Source organism: Syngnathus floridae, chromosome 13 (genome assembly GCF_059516105.1).
Source record: "Syngnathus floridae isolate MCC-2025c chromosome 13, RoL_Sflo_1.0, whole genome shotgun sequence".
In the NCBI taxonomy this organism is placed as follows: Eukaryota; Metazoa; Chordata; class Actinopteri; order Syngnathiformes; family Syngnathidae; genus Syngnathus; species Syngnathus floridae.
This window is the reverse complement of record NC_142425.1, coordinates 11,322,318-11,346,879: the sequence shown is the minus strand read 5'-3', so window position 1 is coordinate 11,346,879 and position 24,562 is coordinate 11,322,318. Positions and strand designations below refer to the sequence as shown.

The window sequence follows — 24,562 nt, the reverse complement described above, 5'->3', positions numbered from 1 at the left end:
GTCAAAGCTTCTTTTGTGTTTCATCAATGCATGTGAATGACCCTCTCAGGTATTTTCTTTACAGAAGGGAGTGTCGACTGACTCAGCTGGAATTCCACCACTTTTTAAAATTCTTTGTGTTGCGCCTTTCATGCGAGCCTACCGGAATAACACAAAATGTTACACAAGAAACAACAAAAAGATTAAATGGCGCAACTGGAATGTCTTGGCACAGAGTCACACCTCAATCCTAGTTGGTTTTTTTGGGGGTCGCAGCAAAAATGCTTATGGGTAGCCCACTGCATATTTATTTTTTGAGTAAAAAAATAAAAATTGTAAAATGGCAAACCACATTTTACATTTAGCCTTTCCTTATGTTTCTGCAGGGGAAATGTTTGAAATATACTATCCTCCGACTTAACACAACTTGCAACAATTATGACGATTCCACCCTCAAAAACTTATTTCTCAAGTTTTTATTTTCTTTTCGAACTGCATTTTCTTTCCACCTGCTTACAAAACACCACTTCCTGCAAATACCATTCCCAGTCGTCTTCACCGGGTGAGTAATTTTATTTTATTCCATTTTTCCTATCCAGACTTCACAGTTAACTTACAGAAAATCCACTTAACCCGTCAGTTCAGATGAAATATGAACCCGTCATCTAATGCATCATTTCTCTTCCGATTACGTAGCATCTCGACCACCACCTCCTCCTCAGATGTCCCGTCGTGGCGCAAGACATTGAGCAAAGACCTTAAGGTAATGAATGATGTCATCATAACAAATCTACCCAGTGAGCAACAAAGATAAAATAATCTGGCATTTAAGATGACATTTGGGAAGTTGGCCAAAAGTAACATTGAAAATGCCTGTGTGGGTGTGGAGGAAGAGAGGTGTGCCCTCGGCGTCTGAGCACTACTTTAAAGAGGCGTGAACATGCAACTAGTCTGAAGAACCACTGCAAAGCCTTCGGGAAAAGAAAGACAATTTCTTCTTCTTCTCCTTCCTCCTCCGCTCAACCTCCTTTTTTTTGTGTCCCAATTCATCTGCCGCTGACTTGAGTGAGTCGCTCTCTGCTACCTTTTGTTTGTGGTTTGTGGGAGCTGTCAGGCCTTCTGGTGATGACTTGCATGCAAACTTACTTTCTCAGCAGCGTATTTCACCGCGTTTGCTTTTTTCGATGGCCGTGCTGAGCTGTTGCTTCGGTGAATCACGGAGAGAAGAAACAAATAGAATGCTGCGAGGCCAACTTGGAGTCGTAATTGACGAGCCTCTTGCTGGCTCTTCAGACAGAGCTGCGGCAAGAACAAATTCAAGCTGTAGTTTTATTGCATCATGTTGTTTTTTTACGGTCTTTTCAGACACATTAATTTTCTGAAAAGACAAATCAATAATGTGCTACTTCCCCCCCAAAAATATGACAAATTATTGATTTGTTTTTCTTAAAGCGAAGACAAATTTGGAGTCGTACTCCCACTTTTTATGATATTCCACTTTGTATAGTTTGCTAGCATGGCTGCGTTGAATTGAATTTAAATCCACGAGGGGCACACAACAAGCACATTGTGTAATCTCTCTAAGCCTCAAAGCGCAACATTCCAAAAAGTTGACTGTTGCCTTTTGTTTGTGGCAGCAGCTCCTCAACAACAAGCAGCCTGCAGGCGAAAACGAATCACAAGTGGGCCTTCTTGCATCTGTAGCATCCTCCCGCAGGAAGCCATGTTGGATCTGACATCGCGGGGGAGGGGTTGTGGAACAGGGCGTACTTTTTATTTGTTTGTCGGATGATCTTCATTCACGAGATTTTCTCAGCTCGAGGTGTCTGGTTGGGAGGAATGTTGTGTACCGGGTGATGCAATCAGTTAAGGCACAGGATATCTGCAGCTGTATCATCATTTTTGAGGAATAGGCTGTTGCATTAGACTGCCTTTTTTTTTTGTGGGTCTGGGCCTGTGCAGACTGTAATCTCCCCAACATGGATCATCACTGCATGTACCACTAAATCCGCCCGCATTTTGGCGCCGGGGCAGGTGCCAAGGGTGGATTACATTTTCCATTTAGTGTGTGAGGGTAAAGGGAGAAAACAGCTATGCTGCTTTTTGCGGAATGTGAAATGGATGAATGAGACAAGGCCACATTTTTCTCTTCAAGCCATCCCCGATGCTAACTTTGCATCAAGCGAGCATATCTCGGCTGTTCATCGGGTTGTTGTGAATTTTTGGGGCGCATTGTTAAAGGGCACGGAGCCAGCCGCTAGCAGAGGGACGCACTCCAGTTTCAAGGAGGTGTTTTCTCTGCTGTCTGTCTGTCGATCTGGTTGTCCCCCAATCATTGTCTGGATTCCATTTTCATATGAATGCAGCGCAAAGCCCATTGTCGCCGCTGAGCTTTATTCTTCAAAGCGTCACTGCTGGTGAGGGATTGGCATTTGAATACAGGAAATATACAAAGCGTCAAACAGGACATTTTTTGCAAAAAAAAAATCTTATTTGGGTCTATTTATTTATAGCATGCGCCACATGCACAAATCTGCCGCAAAAAAACTTTTTTTAAAATAATTATTTAAAAAAAACAACTTTTTATTAAAAAAATTATTCTTTTACATCAAATTATTTCTTCCACCATTATTTATGCCCCTGCTGTTAATAGTTTTGGCAACAAAAAACAATAAATGCCTGAAATCATGACACATAAACTGTTTAATTATTTACTATCCATCCATTCATTTTCATATCTCATATACAGTCAACCAAAAAGTTATTGTACGGGCAGAGACAATGAAATTAAATATTTTCTCTAATTGAATCAAGACACATAAAAAAAAAAAAGTGCACAGCGGGTGTATTGTTACAATATTCTCACAGAACAAGACCGGAGAGACCCAAAGATTACTTTAATAAGCAGACAAAAGGACGTAATTAGGATAAAACTGCTATGACAAAAGCTTTTCTGCTCATTTTTTTTCCCAATCCTATTTAAACCCGTTCATAATTTCTGTTTTAACACCACAGGTTACGGTTCAAGGATACATTCTTCTCCCCCCTCGCGAGAGCAGCAGGCGGATTTTAGTGCGATGGGGATGAAGAGGAGGAGGTGGAAGCAGGGCTGTCAGGAAACAAACGGATGATAGTGCTAATTAAAAGTGAGTCATCGCTAATGGTGCTATATAGCTTCATCTGAATGGTGTTTTAATAAGAAGGCTTAAGAGGCGGATTGGAGTCGACAGTGGCTGGCACGAGCAAGCCGGGCTGTAAGATCAATCACTGGAGGTGTTGAACGTTTAACTTAAGGCTGGATTAACACTGGAACTCTAATTAGGATTTAATGACTATCGCTTTTGTTTTGTTTGGGCGAGCAGGGGTTGTATTTCCATGTAAATTTCAAGTGGAACACAAAAAAAGGAAGTAAACCGCAATAAATGATTCAGACTAAAAACGTTTGATAGGGGACGTAAGAATAAACTGACATGATGATGTTGCACAAGTATGCACACCCTGTTATAACTAGCAATGTAATATCAAATGGGAATAGGCGCACCTGCCTCCTTTTAAAGTGCCTTAAAGTTAAGATGCTGACTTTTTGCTTTTTATTTCCCCTAGCAGAAGCCTGGAGGTTTTCTTTTTAACCTTGCATAATTCCTTCTACCAAGTCTCAAGTTCTATCTGAAAAAAAAACAGCCCAAAGCATGATGGCACCACCCATGTACTTCACTGTAGGGGTGGTCTTCTTTTAGTGATGAGCAGTGGTGCGTTTGTGAATTATAGAGCTATGGCCAAATGTTTCCATCTTTGTGGAACTATAACACTTTCCCCCCCCTACAGTACATCAGAGATTCTGTTTCATGACTTAACATTGAATATGATGATGGATGATTCTGAACACAGATATCAGAGGGTGTGCACACTTATGCAATCACACTTTTTCAACTGTGTTGGACAGATGGCCACATTAATGTGCACATAGACATAAAAAAATGAGCATGAAATGAAATTGATTTCACAGCGATTTCTTTCTCAGGATGCCCATGGAGACGCGATCCTTTCGAAACATGTCGGCCGTGGGTCGATTCCCGAGCGTGACTCTCACCGACGAGAACCCCGAGGAGGGCTTGAAGGAGTCCAGCGAAAAGACCAAAGAGAATGGCTGCCAGCGGTGGCTGCGCCGCATGGGCTGCTGCCTCGAGACCGTCCACGACGAAGACGACATCACCAACACGCTAGTGACGGGTCTGGAAGAAGGCAAGGACCACGAGGGGACGCCTGTGCCCGGCGATAGCGAGCTCGGAGGTACACGGCACACCTGGCAAGCCCACATTATTGTCCATTGTCCGTCTGCTGACATTCTACTCCCAACCTTCATTCATCAAAGCCATACTCTTTTGAAAATCTCATGGCACACCGACTAAACGAAATGTTCCAAAAAGTAGTGTGGGCCTGGAACAGAGCCCTGCAGCAGACAGTTAAAATGAGTTTCATTCAAACAAAAGTAGTGCTTGTGACATCTTTGTGCCGAGGAACCGGGAATTGTGAAGCTTTTGACAAAACGAGTGCTTTGCCGCCTTCCTGTAGAAGCATATTGAAAAGAGCCAAGAAGCCTCTTTCGGACAAAAGTAGTGCTTTATCACCATCGTGTGGCATCTATGGATTGATTGTACCTTCTGCCATGTAGCGGAAGAGGATTTATTCATCCTTATCCGTCGCTCTGCACCTCTGCATAGTTGGATGAATAAATGGACCAATTATGTGAAAGTGGATCTTTTTCCCCGCAGCACACCTGATCTCTCAGCGTTGGAAAATCTCAGCTCAACTCTAATCTGTGTGTGTGCTCGGCTTCCGCAGAGCTGCCCCTCAAGGTGAAATCAATCGACCTGATGAGGAGCAAAACGGGAAGCGAGCGCCAGGCGCACCACACGCACCTCTACCGATCCGACGACTTCATCATCCGCAGAGGGCAGACGTTCCACATGTGGCTCACGCTATCGCGACCATTCCGACCCACTTCCGACAAACTTCATCTGGAACTCAAAACGGGTTAGTCAAATCTTTGTGTTGAAATTTGATTTACACTGACACTGCGGTTAATTTAAAATAGAGTGACCAGCAATAATTAATATTGCATAGTAATTAATTTTCATCAATATCAGGGAGAAAAAGCTAAATACTTTATTTCTGTACTGGAGGAAAAGTTTGTCCGTCATGATTTATGGATGCTCCCTTTCATTTTGTATTCAGCCAGCAGGGGGCAGTATATATGTTCATCTTCACTGTTCTCAATGAGTTAATAAGCTGCAATGATATCACTTTTGTTCAATGAGGATAAAGAATATATGCCTCTGATATTTATCTTCAAACGATGTTGCTCCTTCCGTTGCTTTAGGAGTTCAACCCCACGACTATTGATGCTAATTGTTAGCATGCCAATGGCTAGCATTGAATGTTAAATACAGATAAGTGAAAAATCCACCATAGTTTAGTTTAATTTCTTTTTAAACTTTGTTCATTCCTATCAGCGTCCACATCCTCTCCTGAGGCACGAGTGTGAATTCTAATTCCCCGTGTGAGAATTGCCCCTCCGTTTGGCCGCCTTCTTGTCTAAAAATGGCAGATGTTAAATCGGCCCGGAACGCCAACATGTTTCGGATTTGGCGGATGAAATAAGTACGTGTTGCTGCAATTTTTCTCCGTGATGGGGTGGGAGATTGACAAAAAAAAAAAAAACGAGAGAGCGATGGGAGGAAGGGTGAATTTGGGAGGGGGATTTTTTGGGCTAGTATTGCTATGGCAACCGATCTCGGTTGCTATGCTTCAGGAGGCGAGCCGATGCCGAGCGCTGGCTCCTGAGAAATCCCTCCGAGTGACAATCCGCCCTCGCGCTTGCCACAGACACAGTGAGAGCCTCCTGTTTACCCTACTCGCACTTTGGACTGGAGATACCACGACAGGAACCCGTCTACATCCAGCAATTAGTGCTTCTTGTGACGCTTGACTGCAGGACTTAACTGGAGTTTCCATGCATCCATATTTGGAAGCCATGATGAATCGAGCCCATGAAATGTCCCAGGGTTTAACCAAACCTCCAACAAGGCAATTATTATTTTTCAGTTTCCTCCGCAAAGCCTTTTTTGTACGTGTGTATGGTGCCATACAAATAGACTCCCCCATAATTGACAACAACCTCACCGCTTGTTAAATCAGCAACCTATTTTTTTTTAAAGACAACGCATATATTTCTTATCCTCTGCGAAGAACCACAAATGTTATTGCAACTTGTTGAGCCATTAAATTTATAGGGCTGTATTTTATTACCAAATGGAGAAGCACAGAATCCATTGAATTGAGGCGAAATAAATAAAATAATAAAATAAAATTGAGGCTAAAATAAATAAATACTTTTTTTTATAATAAATAAATAAATAAATTTATATTTTTGCATGGGGAAAAAAAATCATTATTCGGTTTATTTTTTTAAAGATATTTTTTTTTTATTCATCTATAATGGCCATCACTTTATTGATTGATGATTTCAAGGCAAAGATAAGCGGGAACATCCATAGGCAATCCAGGTTTCTATATAAAAGCCCAAATAAATCAATTCAGTGCATCCTACTCAGTGGAGGTAATTAGCCTCTTTCTTGTTTTTGTGGGGATGAAAAGAGGATTACTATAGAAGGCCACATTTTCCACTGTCCCGGCCCGTTTGATGTGACAGCACAAAGACGCATCCAGCTGGCAACTAATGGCACTGCCGACATCTGAAAGGCGTTTGACTGCTGATGTCTTTGCGTGAAGTCGAGCACAAAGAGCGACGTTCAAAACAACAACCGTGCTGACTTTTCTTACATTTGAATGAAATTCAATCGTTTGAGGCCATTCGATTCGACTTGGGTGGCTCGTGCAATTTCCAAGTGGTGGGATCTTAAGCTGCAACTTTAAAGCGCCCAAAAAAAAATCAAGAAACTCCACGTGGTGTGAAAGTATGCAAATTGCAGCTCGCTTTGACAATTGTGCCATTCTCCCTCTGTCACCTGTTGCGGGATTGAAAGCAAGTGCTGCGAATTGTAACTGATGTGGAGAAATAGCAATAAGTTATTTTTCAGATTTTTTATTAGATTGAAAAGTCACAATGTAATTTCTTCAGTTCTCTCACTAGAGCTATTTTATTTTAGTGCCTAGTTTATATTTTACCAGATGGATTTTCTATTCACCGCATATTTAAATACTAGTCATCGCTTGGAACATCTTTCTTAGGATGGGACAAAATATTAGATTGCTTCTTTTATGGGATTGTACTCTATTCTGCCTCTTGTGTTTTAATGATTGTAGTTGTCTCCTCAGCAATTTTGTTGTGCCTGAAGCAAGTTGCCCTGATAAATAATAAGAAAGCTCATCCTGATCGCCAATAAAGAGCTTTTCATGGGGCCGTTTATTGGCTTTCCTTGATATCCAGCCTGAAGGCCATTTACTAATTTGCTCTTTGTCTTCACTGGTAAGACAATTTTTCACTGTATGACGTTTTTGCATGGGAGTTATTAAACTTTGGCATAGTAGCCGTAAAACTGCATCTCACTAATGAGATAAATAGACACAAGCAAGTGAAGCTGGATGTTGACCATTTCAAAGAACATCTTTCCTTTCGCACAAGTTGTATTTTCTCATAATCAGCATCATAAAATTTTATTACGTGGGTGCATTAACATAAAGCGGTGGCGAGAGAGATAGAACGAAGGCCAATCATTTTGCAGGAACTCTTGAAAACGCAGCATCATTTCAGCCGAGTAGTCTCACGTGAAGCATTAAGTGGACTTCATATACAGTATACAAAAAGGATATAAGATGGAAAACTGACTTTTATTCTGCTGTTTGCAAATAGTTGGCTCTCTGGAGTGCCTGCCTAGCCATCAAGAGGGAAATTACACTTAGCTCCACAGTTATTATTTTATTGGCAGCTCAGTTCCTTAAAATGTGATTTGTGATTCATTCGCGGATTACCGCTCCGATGCTGAGTTTGTTCTGCTTCTAATTGGCGGCTCGGCCTGGTGACAATCGGCCACTTGCCAAGTGCCAACTAGACTACTATGAAGTCAAAGCCAAAAGGTTTAGCTCAGATTAGCATTAGCTTCTGATAAATAGCATAACAAAGAAGCCTAGCCCCTGCTAGCTTAATGCAACGGACTGTACAATACTGACAGGTATATATTCTTTATCTTCTGCAAAAAAAAAAATATGATTGCAGCTGACTGAGTTTGAAAACAAGACACGTCGTTTTGTCATTTCCAGCTCAAAGATACCCAACGAACAATGGCTTCATTATTTTGGGCTTAACGATACGTGCTTGCAAGACAAATGTTGGAGATTATTTGTTGTTTTCCTTTCCCGCGACCTTCTTGCTTCTTATTAGCAAGTGTAGCACGTGTCACCCTGCAAATAATGTAGGCCAATTTATGGAGCTGTTAAGTAAGCGTATCCTTCCGGGCATCTAGCGCAACAGCACAGGAACCGAACAGCAAATTGCCGTACGCGCAATCATTGCTTTTTTTAGAATGAGGCGGCAGCCGAGATCAAATGGCCGTTTGGTGCGTGCGCGTGTTTGCGTATGACTGAGCAAGTAGAATTTTGTTTTCCAGGTCACACTTCCATATCCATTCCATATTTCATATCTCTTGAACAAATTGAGATACAAGTTTCATTCCTTTTTTAAACACTCGTATCTCAAATCATTTTCATGGAATCATTTCCAAATGATTTCTCAATTTCTAAAGATACAAAATTCCACAAAAATCAGAGTATGTTCAAGTATCTTTGTGATGCAATGCTGTGTTTTATTTACATCACGGCAATGCCTCGGTACTTAATAATAAATCACAACGAGATGGTGTCCATCAAAATGGAGTATTCAAGTTTATTTATGAAAGTAGAGGCAGAATTGCTCATACAGCTTGTGTTGTACTGTCATGGCGCTATCAAGAAAAACACCAGTTGACTTAGGTCGGGCTGAACAATTGTATCTAATTGCGATTTTTAATTGTGAAAAAGGCCAAAACGTCTCCTTCAATATAATTATGTTTGTCATCATCGACATAGCAGTGGTTTATTTCCCTCCCCCTTCTCGGTTTCGTCCAAGAAAACCCGTCGAGGTAGGAATGCAGGTGTGGCAGCAGAATAAATATACTTGCTGATCTCTGTGGCATAGCGAGACACGTTCACATCCGCCCGCTTCTGCTTTTCCCCCCTCAGGGCCTTTGCCGACAGTGTCAAAAGGAACCCACGTCATTATCCCCCTGGTGGACGAGCTGCAGGACAACCACTGGCAGGCCGCCCTTGCGGAATGCGACGGCGCCAGGATGAAGCTGTCTGTCAATTCCTCGGCCGCCGCCGCCGTGGGCCGCTATCGCCTCCAGGTGGAAACCGAATGTCCGGGTGGACGTACTGTTTCTGAGCACGACCCGGCCAATGACATCTACGTGCTGTTCAACCCCTGGTGTGACGGTAAATATATAAAAATAAAACACCTAACAATCTCCAACTGTTTGTGTCCCTGTTGGGTTTCTGTCCAGGCGTCTACACTGCAGTCAGCGGTTTTACAAATTTAGTTTCTGGGAGCTCTGGTGGTCCGTGAGTCACGAATTGGGAGTGATACTAATACATCATTATAAGATGTATTATACTATCATGATGGGGAAACTGGACCAATAAAAGAATATAAAAATAACCAACAAAAAACAGATGCTAGGAGCCCTGGAGCAAAATCAAACAATGATAATAGCACGCTTGTTTAGTGTACAGAATACTCAGCATATGGTTGTGCTCGTCGTGCACACCGTTCCAAGCACATGGATGCCAGCTGAAGACTTTGTGCTTGGGCTAAAGTGCATTGGAATGACTTTTCAAGCTATGACTTTTTAATCACTTGTTTACAAATAGTCTTCTGAAGTCCCTGCTCCCTCTAATCAAGTGTGAAATTGAACAACTAAATGATTCTTTTTACATCACTGTAAGCCCTCCTGAATTTTGCTAGAAAGGAACTCTGAGATTGACAATTTTGTTTTGCTTGTATTCACCCGGTCCCAGTGGATGCGGTGTTCATGGACGATGAAGACGAGCGTCAGGAGTACATCCTCAACGACGTGGGGCGAATTTACTACGGCACGCAGGACCAAATTGCTGTCCGAACGTGGGACTACGGACAAGTGAGTGTGTGACCACATTTTTGATTTATTTATTTTTCTATTTTTTTGTATTTATTTGCATTTATTTATTTGTATTTATTTATTTGCATTCATTTTTTCATTTTATTTTTTTAATTTAAAAAAATATATTTATATTAAAAAAAAAAAGTAATTCTTCAATGATCTGGCTTGGCATCCAGGGGGTCCAAATATATTTCAGAGGAGCCAGTGCCCCCCGCGGCCCCCCTTTAGCTCCGCCAGTGTCTGTGATCAATAATTTACAGCGCACGTTGACGTTTTTTGCGCTTCTTTTGATTTTCAGTTTGACGACGGGATCCTGGAAGCGTGTCTCTTTGTCCTGGAAAAGAGTGGAACTCCTCCATCCGGGTGGGGAGACCCTGTCAATGTGGTGCGAGTCGTGTCAGGCATGGTGAGAAATTGGGTTTGTGGCAGAACACACACACACACAACCTGAGTGTTGAGTGGAGTTCCGCCACATCATCTCAGTATGTGGCGGCCCTTAGGCTGCCCACACTTTTCGTTATTTTTCAGGCAGGTGAGAGGCATATGTCCCCTTCAACCCCAAATGATTTATTTGGGTCTTTGCTGTCATCTACTCTAGATCAACTCTCGCGATGACCAAGGTGTTGTGGAAGGAAACTGGTCAGGGAATTACACTCAAGGGACATGTCCAACTGTCTGGAGCGGAAGTATGGAAATCCTGACGCAATACCACAAAAACAACGGCACCCCTGTCAAATACGGACAGTGTTGGATTTTTGCCGGGATTGTCACCACAGGTACATAAAAAATAATAATAATAATATGCAAAAATGAAAGTTGGTTAGAGTGGCTGATTTAAGTGATTTAAGTCGGAACCAATTAAACTTGTGAGTCCGAGGCACCTCGATATTTTTAATTACATTTTTATCTATTTATTTATAATTTTTTTTAATTAATAATCATTTTTTCCCCTCCAGTAAGTGGTGTTATCTTTTCTTAAAAAAAGACCCCCAATGTGCCTTTGTATGCAGTGTTGAGGTGCTTGGGTATTCCCAGCCGAACGGTGACCAATTACAGCTCAGCCCATGACACCGACGTCTCCCTGACAACAGATGTGTACCTGGATGAGAACCTGCAGCCCTTGGCTCATCTGAATTCGGACTCCGTCTGGTGTGTGCGCTCGTCCAATATTACGCTTTTTTACTCGTCGTGACACACCCACCGTTCCTCCGAGTAGAAACGGATGATTGCTGTGCGCCAAAATACACATGAATAAATATATTGGCTTCATGTGAGCCTCACCACCGAACCGATAACTTACATTCTGGTGTGATCATGGTGAGGTTGAGTTTTGTGACATGGTCGTGATTGAAATAAATTCATCCAAGTCGTGACATCTAATAGTTCCATTAGAGTGTCGACATTGTCAGGGCCGCAGCGCACCAGTCAACAATCATAAATAAATCCTACAAAAATGGATTGCTGAATGTCATTTAGGTGGTTCCGACTGACTTTCACACCCCAAGGGATTTAAATGGTCTCTGCATTTATTATTTATTTAATATTAAATTGTTAAAATATAATATAATAATAATATTTTTTTATATTTTAAAAAGAAAATATAATAATAATAATATTAAATGTAAATATTAAATATAATATTTAAAATGTATTTAATTTATTTTTATTTTAACCGCAGCTTCACTGTTGTCACGATGTTTTCGGCATAACATGATTGCGACGTGTGCTCCCTGCAGGAACTTCCACGTGTGGAACGACTGCTGGATGGCTCGTCACGACTTACCCCCGGGAATGGGCGGCTGGCAAGCTCTGGACGCCACGCCCCAAGAGACCAGTCAGGGCACCTTCCGCTGCGGCCCCGCCTCCCTCGCCGCCATCCGCAGCGGCCAGGTGTTCCTCAAACACGACGCTCAGTTCGTCTTTGCCGAGGTCAGTCGAGATGATGTCATTTATTTGTATCTTGCCAAATCCAGCATTGAGGAGGGCGGCTCGGGTTTTTGCTCAAGGGTAACCCGGGGCGGCCCTGGGAATCAAATCATTATGAGTGCTGGACAGAAAATCTCAGCGGGGAGCAGCGAATGCCAAACCCGGAGCGTGTCGCGTACAAGGCCGTCTGAGCGGTGACAGCGTGTGCAACGTGTGTCAACACTCAGCCAGATGGTGCTTGTCAAGAGTGACACTTGGCATCTGTTCTGAGCTCTCTTTCCCTCGCGTTCCCCTCAGGTGAACAGCGATAAAATCTACTGGCAGAGGAACCCGGACGGAACCTTCTCCAAAATACATAGCGAGAAGAAGGTCGTGGGCCACCTCATCAGCACCAAGGCCGTCGGCTCGGACGAACGAAGCGATATCACGCACCTTTACAAGCATCCCGAAGGTATTGCCGGCTTCATCGTTCACGCACGTTATCTGCTTGACAGGTTTGTAAATGAAATTTTTCGCAATCGAAAGTTTTAGAACTGTTTTATCCGTTCAGGTACAGCGGCGGAGCGCATCGCCGTGGAGACGGCGTGTCGCTTCGGTTCCAAGGCGGACGCGTACACGTCCGCCGAGGTGGAGGACGTCCTCATTAAGGTGACCATGGAGGGCGACGGCCCCCAAATGGGCCGAGACGCCCAGCTGACAGTCACGCTGCAAAACGGCAGCGCCGAACACCGACGCGTGGTCCTGCATAGCCAGGTGGCCGTCATGTACTACACGGGCGTTCACAAGGCCACCGTCAAGACGGCGCACACCGACCTGGACCTGCTGCCTGCTGCGGGTGAGTGCCCTTGACGCCATCATTTCCATTTTGCTTCGGGTCTCCGAGAGGACAATTTATGAAAATGTCCGACTCTACAATTTCAATTTTGTTTTGAGTGTCCTCTTAGTATGTAAAAGTCTGCTATGCTGCTTCACTCTTATTTTTACTTAGTGTCCTGTTGGATTAAAAAAAAAAAATCGTTATTCTCCATTTTTAATTTGCATTCCTCTTTCTGACTGAAGTGTTTATTGAAGTTTAGTTTTTCGCTGTACAATTTGACATTGAGCGCTCTCTTTTCAATAAAGAGTCTGTTTATTGTTTACGAGCTTCCGCCTGCTTCCAGCACATTTAAACCTTGAAGGACGCTGATGGGTCTGCCACAATTTTATCAGCTTTGGCAATCCGCCGCCTGCCTCAGTTGCTTTTGAGCACAGCACACAATATATCAAATGGCAGGACCAATCAGCACCGCTGTCAGTCACTTGTGTGATTGCCTTTTTTTTTTTTTTATACATAAATACGGTATGTGTCTTTTTTATTCCTTTAGTGGAGGTTTTGGAATGGACCCTGGAGTACGAAGACTACAAGGACCAACTGGTGGACCAGGCCGCACTCATGTTGACGCTGTCAGGCCGGGTCAAAGAGACGCAGCAGGTCCTCGCCACTCAGTTCAGTTTCAGACTCAGGACTCCAGACCTGCTCTTAACAGTAAGACAATTAGAAAAATGAAATCCTCGTGACTTTTCTGATTGCTATGTCAAGTGTGCCTTATTTTTTTTTGCGTCAGCCCATCGGGAAGGCTGTCGTCGGGGAGAAGATGACAGTGGATATTTCCTTCACGAATCCTCTACCTCAGGTACTGAAGTCGGTCATGTTCCACGTGGAGGGACTGGGCCTTGCCACCGCTCGGAAAATTCATTACGGGTGAGCGGAAAAACATCGTCCCCTCCAGACACATACACACACACACTCACACACACTCATTTCCCGTCCCTCCCCTCAGAGATATCGGAAGCCGAGCCACCGTCTCCCTGACTGAGCACTTGGTGCCCACGCTTGCCGGGCCCAGGAAATTACTCGCATCTTTGCACTGCCGGCAGCTCACGCAGGTACACGGCGTGACCGACATCACCGTGCACCAAAGGAACTATGGTGCGCTATAGGAGGATGACCTTTGCCCTTGAAAGGATTAAGAAAAGCTCTTAGTCAAACTTGATCTAAAGTCTGACATTGTGGCCAGAGCAAAGGACTGAAAAAGCCTCCGGGCAAATGTTGGAGTTCTCCTCGGAAAAGACTGAAAGTCAAAATGGAAGTTGGAGTCGGGCTCCAAAATAATTAACAACTATAACTTGTCGTCCTTGACAGTGCCGTTTTGTGCATGGTTAGGTTGAAATAACTTTTTACACACGGAAGGGCAATGGAGTAGTTAGTAAGTTTCGAGCCCGGAGGATCTCGAGCCCGGAACATCATAGACTGAATTTCACCATATGGCAGTTTTTGCTAATTTACATTAAAGCCGTATAATTGATTTTTAAATCGTGTGAGCTGAAAGCAAACTTTCAGAAAACACGCTAATGTGGGCGAGATGCACTCCGGCATGCGAAGAGTAAACTCGTGTCATGAATGTATTATTCTTCGCTACTTGGGTGAGAGTTTGTACCAAATCTGAACTCATACAGTTTATTTATTAATGCATCCGCACTCCGAATGCATTTCCTTAACACTCGCTTAACGTTAAACACATTTGGTCAAGGTTCAGCAAAAGCGAGGGGGAAAAAAAAAGCTTAGCATGACCTTGATTTTGAATTTTATCGGCCTTTGTTTGTTGACACCTCACGTCGTGACGAGATCGCCCCCGTTAATGAAGGGCGGACGTGCTGTTTATGCATCTAATAACTTGACAAAATGCATGCTACATTTTAAAAGCAGCCAAACTTTTGCAATATGAAACCTTCTTTCGGAATTAATTTGGAAGTCAATGAGGCAAGTTAGCTTTAATCCTCCTGTATTTCTTCCATAAGATCTCAAGATAGCAATATTGTGCCATCCTGCTGCAAATATTATCTCTCTCTGAAAGGTCATTTTCTCATCCATTAATGTTTGTGTATTTAAATAGATGCTCATAAATCCACTCTTTTACGCTCACTAGCTCATGTCATGTCCATCCATCTATCAATCCATCCAAATTCCAATTTAGCCACCGACTGGTTCTAAATCACTTGTATGGATGCAATATACATTATAAAACCTCAAGAAAGGAACAAAAAATACGACGTAATAACTACAGCTAGTATCATGATATATTTAGTATCACACATCTAACAGATATCATCTGGTATCACGATACAGCCAATATCAGGGTACAGCTACGATAGTTTCTGCTTCATCAAATTACACCACCTGCATCAAAATAAACTAGCATCACAATACACATAGCAACATTTAATATCACGAATGTGCTAGTATCATGATACTGACAGTATCAAGGAGAAGCTTAGTTGGTATCACTATTCATCTAGTGTCATGATTCAGCCTAGACCAGGGCCAAAAACGAGCTAGTATCATCATGAAATATCTAGAATCACAAATCCGCTAATATCGATATGACTCGTATCATGATACCGCTTGAATCACAATCCAGCTAGTATCACTAATATATTTTTCTGTCCGTTCCTTTTGTAATTGAATCCCTGCTGTGTGATAAATACAAATTCCTCATGCTGACCCAATGTGTTCAGTGAGTCCATTTTCAGTGTGCATGTTGAATTTGTGTCCTGTCTGGGCCCGGAATTCACATTAACCTTTGAGTTCATTAATGAACAGGCCTCCATGTCTTCCTGACTCTGGTATCAGGAGTCCTGCCTTGGTTGCGCACCGCCACACCTAATTCCCGCTAAATGTCAGGGAAAAAGTTTTACTTGGTGGCAGAAGTAATGTAATCCAGGGCTTTCTCGCACGTTATGCAACACCAACGCTGGGTAATGAATTTTGACGTTTTGGGACAAGTTACGATTATTCTGATGGCACTTGTGTGGAACATATTAAGGAAAACTACGGAAGTATATCCGTGTCAAAATTGAAATTCTAATTTGTATTCAACGCAAGTGTCAAAATCTGGTTCTTGAGGGCCACTAGCAAGCACCTGATAACCATCTGATCATTTTAATTAAACTAAATTTAAAAAATGCTAGTAGTTTAACAGATATTAGTTATTTATCGATTGAAATGCAACTGGGTCATTTGAGCTTGTATCCAAAATGAGTTGCCCCATCAAACTCTTGTCACATTACTTATTTATTAAGATCTTCCCTCCCTTTGCTGTCTTTCCCTTACGGAAATGACAGGCGTCGACATCTCCAAGTTCTAGCACATCAAAGTGTTTCACGATGTCCAAACTTTTTGCGGGTGACACTGATCCCTTCCCACCTTCCCCGCGCTGTTTTGTGCGTCATTGTCAGTTCGCCTCAGGAAATCTTTCCAAAAAAAGAAAAAAACCTACTCGCCTGTCATTACGACTCACCCCGTCATACATGTTCCGCTCTTTCTTAAGCCGATTTTCAGCTGAAACACTGAACATCTCAGCTCATCTGATGTGAACGGCGTGTTCTTTGAACTGAGGCCAGCGTGCAGTTCAAACCAGATGAGCTTGATGACCTCTTTTTATTTCTCACTGCTTTCACATTTGTGGAATTTTTAATTGATTTCTTTTGTATCCACCAAAAAACAAGTCAAAAACCTGAAATTGCTAATGTGTAGTAAAATATTTTGACTGGCAATTACCAACGTACGGCTAAATGCTACAAACGTGGCATTTTTATTGACTTGTACCGTTCGTTCATTTGATAGCTTTAGCACTATTATGCTAGGTTCAGACATGATGCGAAAAATACCTGCTTATTTTTGTTAGCCGTGCGACCTCCGACGATGAAAAAGAATGTTTTAACATTGCTGTTGACCAGTAGTTGTGTTATACTTTAGCTAATGCTAAATGCTAACTCAGTTGACAGCCATGCAGTAACATCACTGACCGTCATTTTCTCTCTTTTGTTTACAAAAATATTTGACTGTAGGTCCATCCCAGACTTTGACAACCTTTTTGTTGTTTAAAAAAAAAGGCCCGGTCTAATTAGTAGGGTCCACTCTATCTTTGCCCGTAAATGCTTTGCCATGATTTATCAAGCGGCGTTTCAGGCTTCACCTATTGATTGCTTGTTGTTTCTAACAGTTTTGTCCATCAATCACACGCAGACTTGCTATTTATTTAACACGCGTGCTTAAATACGACCGCGAGAGGATGGAATGAAAAAGGTGGTGTGCTTGCTTGCGCTAGGTTTGATTTTGATCAGTGTTGCTGTGTCATCCCATCCCACGTGGAACCAGTGAAAATGAGCCAATTTAGTTATGACACAGACTGGTCTTTGTGCGGAGGCAGCACTTTGTCTCACAAATTGGAGACGCCGAGTGCAAGCGTCACGAAGAGCAACATCGCTCTCAAGGCTGTGTGAGGATAACTTCTGATGCAACACATGCATCAAGCGCTCCCTCGCTCAAGAGAGGCTTACTCACAGGTGTCAGCACATTTGTCCCCACTTAGTTTTTTTTTTTTCGTTAAAAACGTCGTCAGCTTTGGTGCTTTATTTGCAAGCTTCTTTGAAAAGACTGACTTTGATGTTCCCAAACAATAAGTGAGCGGTCATTTGTTTCGGATATTTACAAAAAGTGCGTAAGGTTAATTGAAACTCTAATTGTCTTTGTTGTCTTCAAAAACATGACTTTAGTACTAAATTGTCTTAAAACACATGTTAGGTTCTTTGAAGACTCCACATTGCCTTTCATGTCTACAAAAACAAGTTCGTGAACATCAAAAACATGTATGTTGGGTTAATTGAAACTAATTGGCCTCGAATTTTGTAGACCGGCGCCTGAGCACTTGGCGTACAAACAAGCTCATCCATCAAGTCTAGTTTCGTGTGTTGCTACATCTCAGTAGGCCTTCCAGCGTATTTTGGGGATTTTACATTTTTGGCTTGTAACTCAAAACAGTGCCCCCTACTGGACTGAAGTGGAACACCACCACTGCACTTGCAGATTTTTTTTTTAAGTGAAACCAAACCTTTTTCCATGCCGTTATCAAAACTCATCCGTCTTTTTTCACGGGTTATGTAAGAAGCCTTTGTGAAGGTCTTCATCTCGGCCCTTCCGACATCTAACGGGCGGCCTTGTGCGACGCAGCGGCATTAGCATCATTTCATTGTCCCATGAGTCAAGTGAGGTTGAGGTGAAATGGTCTTTACATCGATGTGACACGAGGAAGAGCAACCCGAGAGACCAATAATGGGACTCTCCTTAAAAGTCTCTCAAAACCAGCTGGGACTGGCAATTTTACACGATGCCGGGATTAAAAGCATCTTGTCCTTCGAAGCGATCGTAACCTAAATACGTCACTCAAACTAGTCATTCCTTTTGAGTCTTATCTTAAAAGTGCACAACCCGTTTGGAGGCGATTTTATTTCTGGAGACCGGCGAAATAAACAGAATGTGCTTATCGCAAACAAAAGAGGCACAGGCCACAGACATCAATACAGAGAGTATTGATTATTTGGGAACTTGTGTATACAAGCATTGCTTGGAAACTATTTTGCAAGATTATTGATGCTTTCCTCTCCCTCGCGTCGACACTGCCAATTCCTTTCAGCGTCTGCATGAAGTTATTAATATTTGAATCGATCGTATGGCGATAAAAGCCATGTGTCCTTTATCGATATTTTCTCTTCAATTGTAATGACCGCGTTTTTATTATCAATCAGAACATCTAGTCAGAAACGCTTTTTTCTGACTCCCAGTCAGCCACTGAATACATTTTAAAATTCTGCCCCAAATGTAAATATTTATATTCATTCTAAATATTTTTATTTTTAGTTAAGGTTAGTTAGGATAGCTTCTTTAGCTGTTTTTAAATGCACAATTAATACTCTATTTTGATCTAGTGTTTATTTTGGGTGCAATTTCACTATCGGCCACTAGATGACGGTACCCTCATTTTAGATTAAAAATAAAACAATATGTAAATGTTAAACAAAGGTAGGCTGCTTTAATTTGATGCCTTTGTGTCAATAATGTACATAAGAGATCATGATGGAATTCAGCACCATGGATAGTGCTTGGGAAAGTAAAATTTGGGTGCGTTCATTAACATCATGTATCATTGTGACAAGTGCTGTAACTTGACTCCGTTCAGCAGAGAGCAATTTTGACCACCCACGGTAAAAACCCAACGCCGCCGGCACGGCATAATTCAATGGTCTGCTTTATTGCCGTTCATTTTCAGCTGTTCCTTAAACTGGATATGTTTACACGGTCGCCAAGGCAACCAGACACCTAGGAAATTTTTGGAGTTCATCATCCTACGCATGCCTCGCAGCGTCGCCACATCTTTTGTATCTTCGCCAAAAGTGTGGGAGTTGATGTTTGCATATGAATTGGGAGAGGTGACGTACACAAATGCTTCATTGAAACATTTTAACAGGCATGCATTTAAGAAAGCGCTTAGTTTGCGGAAAGTGGAGCCCGTGCCAGATGGCTTGGGGGCGAGGTGGATTGAGCAACTATCAATCACTGATACAAATTCAATTTACATGTCGCTCGTTTTTGTAAACAACTTAAAGCCTTAGATGAACCTCACATGAAGTGCTGAACATGTTTTTAAAAGAATTTAAAGCCTTTAAATCAACCTAACAAGGGAATTTAACCAAACAGCCAGCAAGTCTAGCCTGCCCCATTTAAAATGCCTGACGGGGTCGCTTCCAACGGCCCGCTTGTCGCCGACTCATTCCTCTGTTGTCGGCTCAAATAAACTTTGAACCGAGCATTGGCCCCACTATCGATTATTTCAAAGTATTTCCGGAAACAGGCTCTCCCTTGCCTCCTCTTGCCTTTGCGAGACATTGACGTTAAAGACATTCACCTTGTAGTTTGTGCCAGATGTTGCATCATCGCAGAGCATCTGCTCCCTCCACTGATAAATGTGCTCTGCTTTTAAGGCAGCGTGTCAAAAAACTCACGGCAGCCCTGACTTTTTTGCGTGTAGATCTTCTTGCATCTTGCAAGCCACTGGGGAAGATGTTAAAGCAAAACGCTCAACCTGCATTTTACCTGACATGCTTCGGGACCTACAAAAATGATGCAAGGTGTGCTGTAACATTGTTGCAAAAAGTAGAGAAAATGGCAGCATAAAAAAAAAAAAACTCACAAAAACAACTCGAGTTTAACTGCAGGCGCACCCACAAAAAAAAACTCGGCATTATTCTTCTCAGTTAAAACAGTTATTCAGAACATTTATAGGTTGCTTCCTCCAACTCAGCTTGATTTAATAAAGCCACAATGGGTGTTTATTTCCCATCATTCATTTTGAGGACCGACGGCAGGTCAATCCTGAATGGGTTCGTGCACACCCTCCCAAAAATCTCATTTGCATATTCATTGCAGCCAATTAGCCGTCCATATACTCCTGTGGCAGACTTCTTATTTATCTCCCGGCTGCTCGTCTCCCCGCCGCCAAATTAACATACAAAACGAGGTCATAAGTAATCAAGTTTCAAACGCGTATTAAAAAACAAAAAGGTCTCGCGAGTGCCAAACTGAATGAGAGACGAGTTGACGAAAAAGTGACATTTCAGTGTGTTACTTTTCCACTCACGCACAATTAGAGTTACACAAGATCAATACAACTGATTTCTCGAGCGGCTACAAAACAATTTATCACCTCTGTCTGCCGTGCGGTGTTTTATGTTTTTTTCTTTTAACCATCCATCAATGGCGTGTGGTGTAATTGCCGGTATCATGTCACTTTCTGCAACTTTGACCTCACGGTGACTTTTACGAGGCGGGCCTGGTAATAAACGTTTTTTTCTTTGGCACGCAGCCGTAAATAGGGGTGACAAAGGTGAGCCGACACGAGGTGGGTGACCCGGGAGGTAATTACATTGCAAACATATCAGAATGGAAGATGACCACTAATTAAAAAAAACCTCATTAGCAATTTATTTAATGAGACTGATGAGATGATAATGTGTGGCACATGTTATTTTAAAATTTAAATGGCTCATTTTAATATTGTTGGTGAATGTCTTGTAAAAATATGTATACCGTATATCTTCCCATGCTAATAAGTGTTCTAAATTTTATATGCATTACATAGATCCACTTTACTGTTCAAACGAAGCTGAACATTTAAATACATTTAATAGCGACGTGCGGCTACATCTTTCTCGTGGCTTTACTACTACAAATGCTCCCATTAAATATTAATATTTATTCTCTGTGGAGCCTGAGGTCTAAACGGAATAACTTTATATGAAATTTACATAACAGACATAACAAACTAAAGTATCTACACTTTCTGGTCCATGTTAGTTAGCTAACCTTACTAAAGAAAAGCTAATGTGCTAAGTTCCTAGCCTGTGTGCTAACTTGGCTAGCCCATGTAAATGCACACAGGACAGGAGGATAAATATATAATGTATATATTTTTTTTATATAATCGTGTTAATACATATATATATGGACCGAGGCCTTCGCTGACAAATTTTTTGTTCTTTAGAGCAAAACAATTATTAGCGCCTCAACAACCGTGCAGTGCGCTACTCAATTGATTTGCGATGACTCAATTAACATCCCGACTTTAAATAATGATGAATGGAAAACGCTAAATTCTGTTAGATAAGTGCCCGCAACATTTCCAGTAAATTTGCTATTAAAGGGAAAAATAGGAAATTCAATAAGAAGACCATGGATAATGTAAGCAGTCCTCGACTGTGAGGCTTTGTCGGTCCTCTGATTGTCATCACTTATTATTCATGTCACTGCCTGGCTTCAATCTGAATTTGGGGAATGGGATCAACGGGTAAAGCTTGACAAGAGCATTGGGAGAATTGCATTAGGCGGAGCGCTTTGCCCATTCAACTTCAACTACCTTAAATTGTCTTCTGACTGCAAAGTGACTTCCAGTGGAGAACAAAACAACAACGCTAAAAAAAAAAGATGATAGAAAGCTCAGGTGCTGTTGACCGCGCCAGCGCAAAATGTCATTTTTCTTCCCAAAGTAATGATGTTGCCGACGAGGCGCCGCGTGGAGAATAACGCAGTAGAATGATAAGGAGTGAAATTTGTGGCTTTTGTCCTTCAGCCCGCACGCAGTTAGCTATGACTAGCAAAGATGTTTTTAGAAGGCTGCAAAGTCAGCAAAGATCAGGCGGAGTGATGTTTTTGGTCTGCAATTACAGGGCGGGAGATGGTAAGCGGGGGTCAAAACGGCCACTGGAAAAACATGGGGAGATTGTAACTGACTATTTCTTGCTGTGATATATCAATTTTCCACAGTAAAATAATTCAGGACAGGACCGGACCTGTGCGGTGGCTATAAAGGGAGGACTCCCTCCCCTGTGATGCAACCGTATTGAAATCAGGCTGGTTGTAGAGTGCTTTATATTTTTTAATTGTTTAATATTTGTGGTCTCGATGTGTTAAATATTTAATGTAACTGAATCGCTGAGAACTGGAGTAGGAATACTTCACTTTTGCCGTTTTGCAGTAGAGTCATTCGAGCTTTTATGGCCGCACTAAAAATCCGTGGGATCTCTATCTTGGTGATCTACTCGGTAATGATGACTTCTTCTGGATTCTGTTTTATAGGCCTTGAACTTTTCCTTGGATTTTATTTTATGGCATTGGATTTTGAGTTACTTTACCCATGGGCGGGTTCAGTATTTTGACCTTTGGTTGGATTGGGCATGATGAAAAGTTGGGTGAAATTACTAACCCAGTGCAAAAAGCCCCGCCCCCCGAGTAAGATTGCGGCTTGGGCCAAAAACAAACTAGTGTGAAGAATTGAAAGAGCAAGAGACAAACTTTTAAGATCAATGAAATTCCCCAAAGATGGGAAATTTGGGCTTTGAAAATGGCTGGCAGTGAATGTGTAACGGGACATACATGCAGTCTGTTCCTCCCCACCACTGCTAATTATGGTAGTCTGAGGGGAATCTTTTGCTGTCTTTGTCACTTTGTATCTCGAATAAATTGCTTCGCTCCGCGCTGCATTGCGTCCTCCTCGCGCCGCGTACAAATCGCTACGGATAAGAAGCTCATCTGCGCATTCACATCTGACACCGTTGTTGTTTTACCTGCCGCGTTTGAGTTTTGCCAGTTTTGCGCCGTGCATTCAACAGTAGTACTGTTCGGCAAAGATGTCATTCTCTCGCCGGCCGCATCAAAGCCACCAGACGATTTCCCGTCGCAGTACCACCAGCCGAGCCTGTTGATGAAAGTTGGAATTATTTCCTTTAAACTCAGCGGGGTGATGGTGAGTAAAAATAATATTCTAGGCTATGGAGTCGCAAACTGTGTAATGGGCAGTCCGCTGTGAGAACGATCCACAGTGAAAGTGGATTTTTGGCGGTAAGGGGGGCGGCACATGACACAAATGCAATTTGATATGCATTGGATGGATGGATGGATGGATGGATGGATGGATGGATGGATGGATGGATGGATGGATGGATGGATGGATGGATGGATGGATGGATGGATGGATGGATGGATGGATGGATGGATGGATGGATGGATGGATGGATGGATGGATGGATGGATGGATGGAAGACAACTGTGGCCCCCAACACATTAGCACAGCCTAGCGCTAACGCAACACGAGGTGTCTGGTGCTGATGCGGGGTCGTCATGGCAACCACAGAGAAGCAATTGTCCTTATTACGAACCAGTGAGGCAGCCAAATGATTTGCAAGCCACTATTATAAGGTCAAACTAGAGAACGTAATTTCTGGATAAATTGCGTGTGAAGGCGAAGAAGCTGAACACTTGGGAAATTTTATGGAAGCTCAGTTGGCATAAACTGAAGAGTTTAAAGGGGGAAAAGCTTAAATCTGTCAATGTGGGAAAAACTGTTGAGTCCAAATTCTTGCGGGTATGGTGGCAATTTTTGGTAAGGGAGAATGGTTGGAATCAATAGGCATAAGACAAACAGTTTAAAATTTAGACTAGTAGGCATAAGCTGAATAGATCATTCGTAAAATGAATAGTTTAAACTAAAAAGGTAATGGTGCAGAATAACGTGTGAAGGCAAAGGCAAATTACAAAGTATTGCTCTAAAGGGCAAAAACTCGGGGATGATGAAAAGTGCAATGATGTGCGCAATGGCGTCTTTGACCTCCTACCACATAATAGTATTTTCTTCTTTTTTATTATTATTTCATCACTGTCCCAAGGACGCACAAGTGCGGCTCTTTTAAGAGAGGTGATGATCCCGCCTGTGTTCGTCATCATTCCAAAGGCAATGAGGGAATCCAGACAAATTTCGCACATTTCAAGAACCAAAATTCACACCTGAAATCTCCATTTGTATTCACGTCATTTAAATAGGTTTGAATCAATTTCTGGAAAAAGAAAATCATAATACAATGACTAAATCAGGTAATGTTCTCCAAATGTATTTATACCGGGGACGTGCAGTCAGACGAGGCACTATATAAATAAAATATTAAATAATAAATAAATATAAATGACGTCAACGATTCGTAAAGTCTCTTCTCCGTCTAACCCTCGCTGAGTCCACGGGGGCACTGCAACGGCCGCAGAA

The 24,562-nt window shown here is 42.2% G+C and overlaps 1 protein-coding gene across 4 annotated transcripts; it reads left to right on the top strand.

Moving 5' to 3' along the window:
* The first annotated feature begins 151 nt into the window (after window positions 1-151).
* On the top strand, window positions 152-15,639 carry LOC148388790 (protein-glutamine gamma-glutamyltransferase K-like). Of its 4 annotated transcripts, none has more exons than XM_088394183.1 (15): window positions 152-742; window positions 2,995-3,125; window positions 4,001-4,269; window positions 4,822-5,013; window positions 9,217-9,468; window positions 10,051-10,169; window positions 10,471-10,578; window positions 10,771-10,948; window positions 11,183-11,321; window positions 11,909-12,101; window positions 12,396-12,549; window positions 12,649-12,933; window positions 13,463-13,623; window positions 13,703-13,839; window positions 13,919-15,639. In XM_088394183.1, exons 3-15 carry the CDS (start codon window positions 4,002-4,004, stop codon window positions 14,076-14,078), a joined length of 2,346 nt encoding a protein of 781 aa, XP_088250309.1. In that variant the 5' UTR covers window positions 152-742; window positions 2,995-3,125; window position 4,001; the 3' UTR covers window positions 14,079-15,639. The 4 variants fall into 4 exon arrangements, with proteins under 4 accessions (XP_088250309.1, XP_088250311.1, XP_088250308.1 ...); XM_088394182.1 differs by lacking the exon at window positions 152-742 and adding an exon at window positions 896-1,044; XM_088394185.1 differs by lacking the exon at window positions 2,995-3,125.
* Window positions 15,640-24,562: the final 8,923 nt, after the last annotated feature.

What these genes read in the sequence shown, in the direction of transcription:
- LOC148388790 (XM_088394185.1), top strand. Translation starts at nt 4,002, where the DNA reads ATGCCCATGGAGACGCGATCCTTTCGAAACATGTCGGCCGTGGGTCGA. An exon ending in GAACGTGGGACTACGGACAA is followed by an intron (nt 10,170 to 10,470) that starts GTGAGTGTGTGA and finishes TTTGATTTTCAG; the next exon opens with TTTGACGACGGGATCCTGGA. An exon ending in GCTCGGAAAATTCATTACGG is followed by an intron (nt 13,840 to 13,918) that starts GTGAGCGGAAAA and finishes CCCTCCCCTCAG; the next exon opens with AGATATCGGAAGCCGAGCCA.